The following is a 7,583-nucleotide window of genomic DNA, read 5'->3' on the forward strand; positions in this document are numbered from 1 at the left end:
ATACAACAATTTTTTTTAAGGTAGCTGCTCATATGCAACTGCATAACTCATAATCACCTGATAAAATGACAAAAGTATTTTAACCTTGTCTTCAAATTCATGCCTTTGAAAGTAATTTCCAAATTATAAAATTTACATATACATATTAACTCCTATAAAGCTCTTTTCAAAACTCAATTGCTTATTTGCATTCGTCATATGTAAAAATGTATGGAACGTTAAATTGAATGGTAAGATAAAAGAGATTGTAAATAGAGTATACTGACTTAAAAAAATACCCTTTTCCTTATTATTTTCTCCTCCCTTTTTTTCCGTTGAGGATTTATATATTCTCATGGGCGTCTAAAAGATATTTTATTTGGGCAGATAGAAACCGAAGAGAGAGAGGGGATTCATCAACAAAGAATACACTTTTGCAACAATTACACTACTGTTGTTTTATACACGTTATAAATTCCTCTTCAACGAAATTCAGGCCCAACAAAAACCTCTCGTCCTCCTCCTCTTTCTTCTTCACCCCTACAGCCTAAAAAACAGGGAAGCTTCAATCCCTTACTACGTTCCAGACAAGACTGCCCAGAGCTACTGAGCCATGGCGTTCCCTTTTATGGAAGCTGTCGTTTGTACGTTTTCTCTTTCCATATGTCTTATCGACTTTCTCCTCTTCCCTGGCCTGTATTTGAGCACATTTTGTTTGTATTGCTTCCGAAAATTAGAACAAGAACTTGATGGTCGATGTTTATTTTGTCAAGAAATCGCTTTATTCATCTCATGCCCTTTATAGAGTTAATAAGTTGACGTTTGCTTTGAAGTTTGGATTTTATCTCTGGGTTTCCGCGGTTGTGGGATTTCTTGAATCTTTACTGTAGTTGTTGCGTTTCTGCGGGTTGGAAGATAGGTTTAGGGTTTCACTTTAATGTCTTTTTTTTTCCCCATATTTCCTTTCCTTCAATATTTTCTTTTTTATGTGATATAGTAGCCCTATTTAATTGCTGTCTTGGAGTGAACTTTATGGTATTGTCTTCGGGTCGATTGAAAGGAACACCTATATATGCATGTGTGAGAACACGCTTAGATCACTTGTACAAAGAAAGAAAGAATCTTGCACATAACTTTACAAAAGTGGTAGTGCAAACAGTAGAAGTGGCTGAAGACTTCCACTTTCCGTGGAGTTCTTTAGTAGAATGCGTTGACTTTATGGTTTGATTACTTAGGACTGTTGGCTTTGTTGTTTCATTGTGCAATAGTTCATTATCCTTTACCTTGTTCATCTTCTTGTAGAATGAGTTCCGTAATCTATGTCTTTGTCTTTATGAAGTTCTGCCTGTTTGTGCCATCACATGGTGACTGACTGATTGGACGGTCTTGTTTCACAAATTTAATTCCAATCTTGGATCTATCTTTCAAACAAAAAATGTCTTCTGTGTACTAGTTCGTTTAAATTGCATTTTTATCCCTTCTAAATAGGTGTGAAAGAATAGTTCGTCTAAATTGCATTTTTATCCCTTCTCAGTTCTCATTATGTCCCTTTCACCCCTAATTTTGTTTCAAAATATTCAGGTTTTATGATATTGATGTACTTATTCGAGAGTTATCTTGATTTGCGGCAACATGCTGCCCTTAAGTTGCCTACGCTACCAAAAACTCTGGAGGGTGTAATCAGCCAAGAAAAATTTGAGAAGTCTCGAGCATATAGCCTTGACAAAAGGTATCAATTACTTCCTTTCGTTTCTAAAATGCTTCTGTCTCAAATTTTATAGAGATTATACTTGCTTCAAACAGTGTTTTTGTTATTGATTTTGTTTACCTTTCTTGCAGCAACTTCCACTTTGTTCACGAGTTTTTTACCATTCTGATGGACTCTGCAATTCTGTTCTTTGGTATTTTACCTTGGTTTTGGAAGGTGAGTAGACTTGTATTCTTTGGAGATCTTCTTTGCAGCTGAAATATTTCTGTTGACATTACTATGACTGGCTGCAGAAATCAGGAGAATTTTTGGTTCTTGCTGGGCTTGATGCGGAGAATGAAATTTTTCACACGCTTGCATTTTTAGCTGGTGTTATGTTTTGGTCACAGGTAAATGTGAAATTTTTATTTCAGTCGCAGTTTTCTTGAACTAGTACTGCTTAATGTAAGATTGAATGTAGATTAGCCTTTCTACCTGCCAACTAATTACTAACAAGTCCGACATAAATATTTTTGGGCCCTTATTTTTTGGGAACTTGACTTTTGGAAAATTAAATACTGGTGAAATCCTGTATCAAAGAAAGCTGTGCAGACTTGCTCTTGAAATGTTGATTCAAATAGAATATTTGATTAAGCTGCTCAAATTGGCTCAATAATTATGAACATTTATCTACCTTATGTTTGACTGTTGATATCTTAATCCTAATTTTTTTTCCATTTTTTAAGTGGTAGAAACTTCTTGCTGTGCATATGTAGAGCTTAGTAAGTTTTAATGTCAAGAAACGTTAATATTTGGGGAGAAAAGATTAATTATGACGACTAGAAATCTAGTGTGATAGAAAATTCTTTTTCACCCCTCTGCACATTTATTAGCTAGATATCTGAAAAGGACCAACTTTGGAAGCCCAAATCTGAGAAACTCAAAGGAAGTTATATGGTGGAAAAGAAACTTTATTTCCTATCAATTAGGAAGACTAGAAAGCCTCAATACGGATAAGACAGAAACTTCTTTCCTATCCCTCTGCACATTTATCAGCTAGATGTCTGAAAAGGGCCAATTTTGGATGCCCAAAGCAGAAAAACTTAGTACTACAATTATCATGAAGAGTACCTGGCCCTTGTGGATATTTACTTGGAAGTTATTTTTAATTATTGTTAGCTTTTGATCGTTTTGAATTCCTATGCGAACTGCTAAAATTGTTGTATAATGCAGATTACAGATTTGCCATTTTCGTTGTACTCCACATTTGTCATTGAGGCAAGCCATGGTTTTAACAAAGTATGTACTCAGACCTGTCATCTTTTATGAGTTTTAGTTATTATATTTGTGTCTGTCACTTGCAAGTTCTTTATAGTTTCCTGGGTTCATTCTTTGATGGCTGTTGAATCTCTTTTTTTAATGTGCCTGGTGTAGCAAACAATTTGGTTGTTTTTTAGAGACATGATAAAAGGAATTGCTCTAGCTGTGGTGATTGGTCCACCTATTGTTGCTGCCATCATTGTAATAGTACAGGTACAATGGTCCTAGGGTTTACATTATTTGGTTGTTGCACTATATAATGCATGGCTGCTCTTTCTAGTGCCTTAACTAAAATCTCTAATGATACTAACTTTTTGTCGCAGAAAGGAGGTCCTTACCTGGCAATATACTTGTGGGGATTCATGTTTGTTCTTTCCCTCGTGATGATGACGCTGTATCCCATCTTAATAGCCCCACTGTTTAACAAATTTACACCAGTAAGTGATGCAATGGATTGTACCTAATATAGAGTTGTAATGGTGCTGTTAAAAAAAGAAGAATGGGAACATTTTTAATGAGACCTTTATTTTGCAAAGTCTTATGAATTTGGTTGTGTATTTCTTTGAACAAGCAGCTTCCGGATGGAGAGCTTAGAGCAAAAATTGAGAGTCTTGCTTCCTCCCTTAAGTTTCCTTTGAAGAAACTGTTTGTTGTTGATGGATCTACAAGGTCAAGCCACAGCAATGTAAGCATTTTACTTGTTGATGCATAGTTTCTTACATTTTGCCTAAGTTATATCATTTTGGAGGTTCTGCAGTATAAAAAACTATGGAGTTTGAGATAGTCCTCTATTGTGCTTAGCTTTTATTTGTATTTTCTGTTAAAATTATCTTGTCCTCCTTTGAATTTTGTACGTGTGTGCATTTTTTGTAGGCATACATGTATGGGTTTTTCAACAACAAACGCATTGTTCTTTACGACACACTGCTTCAACAGGTGCGGAGGTTACGTTTTTGGAACTTGTAGTTAATGACCTTATTTACATCTACTACTTAGCATTTTTTGTTTAGTTTGGTGACAGTTTGTATAACAAAATCTCTGGATATTTAAATTGTTTCAATGTGCAAATGCAACCTACTTTTTGCGTCTCGACAAGGACTTACTAATTTGAGGAATAATAACTAATAAAGTTGTTATACTGGTTTAACCTGAACATTGAAAAGCAAGATTTTCTAATTTTTCTTTATTGAGTGAGTGGGTATGCAATAATAGGGTTTGGAGGTAAATTTTTGTCTAAAATATTCAATCAGAACAAAAGTGAGATTGAATCTGTATCCCCCTCCCCCGTTTCTTGGAACCTGATTCTTGTTTCCATAATCCTTTTGATTACATTTTACTTACTGGACTGTGTGATTTAGTGCAAGAAAGACGAGGAAGTAGTTGCGGTTATTGCACATGAACTGGGGCATTGGAAGCTAAACCATACAATGTACTCTTTCATTGCTGTTCAGGTATGGGATACACTGTCAAGCTAACAATCTTGTTTGTCATCTGGTTCATTGTTTTCTCCTTTGTTACTTGGGCAGTTACAATTTTTTGAGTGATTTGCCATTCTATGGAATGCATGAAGAGAATTGGATGTTTGCATATCTCTTTGGTTCCTGAATGTAATTAGAGCCAAAATTCCTGAAGTTGCTTGAATTTTTTTATCTTTTTCTGTTTTTTAATGCTGGAAATTGTTTACTAGAGGCTGCTATGTAATTCTTGTAATAGGTCTATGCACTGCCTAATATACTATATGCTGTTTGGGTAGTGGGATGATGAGTAAGAGATAAAGGTACTCTTTAGCTGATTTTGCTCATGGGCAAAGTAGTTGCCTGCATCTATTGGTTTTCTTATCTGATGTTATCTTTACTTATATTATTTTTTCTTGAGGTAATAGCTAAGGCATTACTCGTTTGTTTTACATGTCTGTGTCATGAGAGGCCAATTTTTTAACCTTTAGTTGCAATGTCTCTGTTGTATATTTGTTACTGTTTGGTTCACAAAGTTTCTTATATGTGTCCTAAATGTTTGAAAAACTGATGATATAGATTCTGCATACTGTCTTTCTATGTATTGCAGATCTTAACGTTCTTGCAATTCGGAGGGTACATCCTTGTGAGGAACTCCAAGGATTTGTTTCAAAGTTTTGGGTTTGACACACAACCAGTTCTAATAGGGCTCATCATATTTCAGGTAATAAAATGCCTTGCAATGGTTTCTTGATAGGTGATTTATGCTCAAGCTGATTTCTTGGTTAACCATTTGCAAAAGCTACCTTGATGGTAGTCTTAATCTGAAATGTGTTGAAGGTCAAAAGTCCCATCTGCTTAGGCAATGCGATGAAACGATAATAAACATTCCTAGTCAGTGCAGATCCATTAAGGTTAAAATAGTGACTGAGAACTTCTAGAACAGAAAAACGGTGTCTTAAAAATTGTTACCCAAACGAATTCTTCTTTTTTTTTTTAATGCGTGGATGAAGAGTACAAGTCTTGGATTATCATAGACCATCATATGTACACACATATGCAGCTTGACTTACCTTAGTGTTAGATAAATACAATAGCTTTCTAATAAATTGTTTCTTCGAACAAGAAAACTGATAGTTGTTTACTTGATCTTTTTGGTCGTAGCACACTGTGATACCTCTGCAGCACCTTGTTAGCTTTGGTCTTAATCTTGTTAGCCGATCCTTTGAGTTCCAGGTAACTTTCAATCTGCAAATTGAATTTTGGGTCATTGCTGTATGACGGCTCTTTGCTGTACTTTCTTTTGAGCATTGGGATCATATCTTACTCACTTTTTGCTGTGATTCCAAAGGCTGACGCTTTTGCTAAGAAGCTTGGTTATTCATTAGCCCTTCGAGCCGGTCTTGTTAAATTGCAGGTAACTGCCCTTCAAATTCTCTTTAATTACCTTTTCCTTGTAAAACGATGATGAGGGGGGTTTTTTTTTGCATGTCATGTGCTGAAGTGCATTGGTACAAATAAGTGTGATATGATTATCACATGGCATGACTTTTTAGGTTTTTCATTCATGCAAATGTCTAATGTCTGGTGAGGATTGGTTTCGTGAATTCCTGACTTGGTATGATGGCTTTGTAGGAGGAGAACTTGTCTGCTATGAATACGGATCCTTGGTACTCGGCTTATCACTACTCTCATCCTCCCCTTGTTGAAAGACTGGCTGCTCTTGACGAACCAGACAAGAAGGCAGACTGAAGAAATAAACATTTATGACTTTTTGAGTGTAGAGTTTATGTTTACTTAGTGCCAAACTGTAGTCAATCACGGGAATCTTTTCTGTAATTTTGCTTTCTTCTGGTAACATCTGTTGTTGACATCTACTTTTTGTTTCAAAAAGTGCCCCAGTGTTAAAGACGGCTGAGTTTGGGAGGAATAGCCACATGGTAGGGAAATACTAGCATAGTGGCAGTAGGACGAAATGACTCTTACAAATGTCTCTGCTATCAAAAGAAAAACAATTTTCGAGTCCTCAGCTGGTACAAAATCACGAGTCGTTACTCCTACTCATGAAGTTTCTAGGTATTCATGAAAGGGTTTTTTTTGGCCAAATAGTAACATTGAAAAAGAAAAGTGGATCAACTATGAATGCTTTAAAGTTATCACTCAGTCCTTGAGTTGCAGTAATATCTTTGCACAAGAAATTTATCATTTAGCCAAAAACATGCATTGCTTTCAGTTCTTATTTGGTGCCCTAAGGTCACCAAATAGACAAACCCTTCATGAAGAGGAGGGAGATGAACAATATGGCAGCCACATTTGGAGAGTCCAATAGGTAGAAGCATAGATTATCCGGCCTAGAAAACTGACCAATGATTTAACAGTTGCTGTAAAAAAGTTCGTCATGCTTCTTGCTGGAAGAATAGCGGCGGATGGACTAGTGTTATCCTTGTGCTAAGTACTGGGATTTCTACTTTCCAGGTTCGGCAATTTGGTAATCTTAGCAAATCGATTGGATTAACCTAAAATCCTTCCCCTCCTCAGCTTCCAACTTGATGCGTCCATTGTTTACTCTTTTTCAACTTTTTCTCTATGGATTAGCATACTCTGCTATACCATCCCATTTCCCATTACCCTCTTGGAAAGTTGATGCAATGAGCGTGCAGTTAAACCAATAACTTTAGTTACTTAGCACGGCTTGATGGCCATTTTCTTATTTGAAAAATCCTATGCTGGACGACACGTTACTGAAGCACCTATTTGATTTTAGAGATTCTCATGTCTGTATCTATCGCTGAGTTGTTTTTTCATAAGTGGAGTCCTTCTTATTTGTATGCCTTGGATTGTGTACTTCTTAATATGCGTGTTACCGCCCTGTAATTGGAATCATAATTCTACACAAGCTTCTCCTCACAGTTGAAATTTGCACAGTATGGACTTTTCTAACAAGAAATTCAAGGAATCACAGAAAAATCGCTCTCAGTTCAAGGGGAGGAAAAAAAACCAAGAAAAAAGTTGGTTGAAGAAAATGAAAGCCAGAGCCAGCAAATGCCGATGGATGAATGCTTCCTTCCCAGAGAAAGAAACGACCCGTTGCAAATGACAGCCAACAAACATTATTATCAGCAGAAGATAAGCAATAAATTCCA

At 36.1% G+C, this 7,583-nt stretch overlaps 1 protein-coding gene across 1 annotated transcript; it reads left to right on the top strand.

The window, feature by feature from the left end:
• The first annotated feature begins 424 nt into the window (after positions 1-424).
• LOC113761699 (CAAX prenyl protease 1 homolog) lies at positions 425-6,469 on the top strand. Its single transcript, XM_027304798.1, has 14 exons — positions 425-623; positions 1,561-1,708; positions 1,819-1,903; positions 1,981-2,076; positions 2,900-2,965; positions 3,101-3,199; positions 3,310-3,423; positions 3,561-3,671; positions 3,860-3,922; positions 4,345-4,437; positions 5,051-5,164; positions 5,605-5,676; positions 5,792-5,857; positions 6,076-6,469. The coding sequence occupies exons 1-14, from the start codon at positions 593-595 to the stop codon at positions 6,190-6,192; spliced, it is 1,275 nt and encodes a 424-aa protein (XP_027160599.1). The 5' UTR covers positions 425-592; the 3' UTR covers positions 6,193-6,469.
• Positions 6,470-7,583: the final 1,114 nt, after the last annotated feature.

The sequence above is a fragment of the Coffea eugenioides genome, chromosome 2 (genome assembly GCF_003713205.1).
Source record: "Coffea eugenioides isolate CCC68of chromosome 2, Ceug_1.0, whole genome shotgun sequence".
In the NCBI taxonomy this organism is placed as follows: domain Eukaryota; kingdom Viridiplantae; phylum Streptophyta; class Magnoliopsida; order Gentianales; family Rubiaceae; genus Coffea; species Coffea eugenioides.

Excerpts from the sequence above, each read along its gene's own strand:
- LOC113761699 (XM_027304798.1), top strand. The coding sequence starts at position 593 with ATGGCGTTCCCTTTTATGGAAGCTGTCGTTT. Across the intron at positions 1,709-1,818 it reads GCATATAGCCTTGACAAAAG|CAACTTCCACTTTGTTCACG; the intron begins GTATCAATTACT and ends CCTTTCTTGCAG. Across the intron at positions 2,077-2,899 it reads GTGTTATGTTTTGGTCACAG|ATTACAGATTTGCCATTTTC; the intron begins GTAAATGTGAAA and ends TGTATAATGCAG.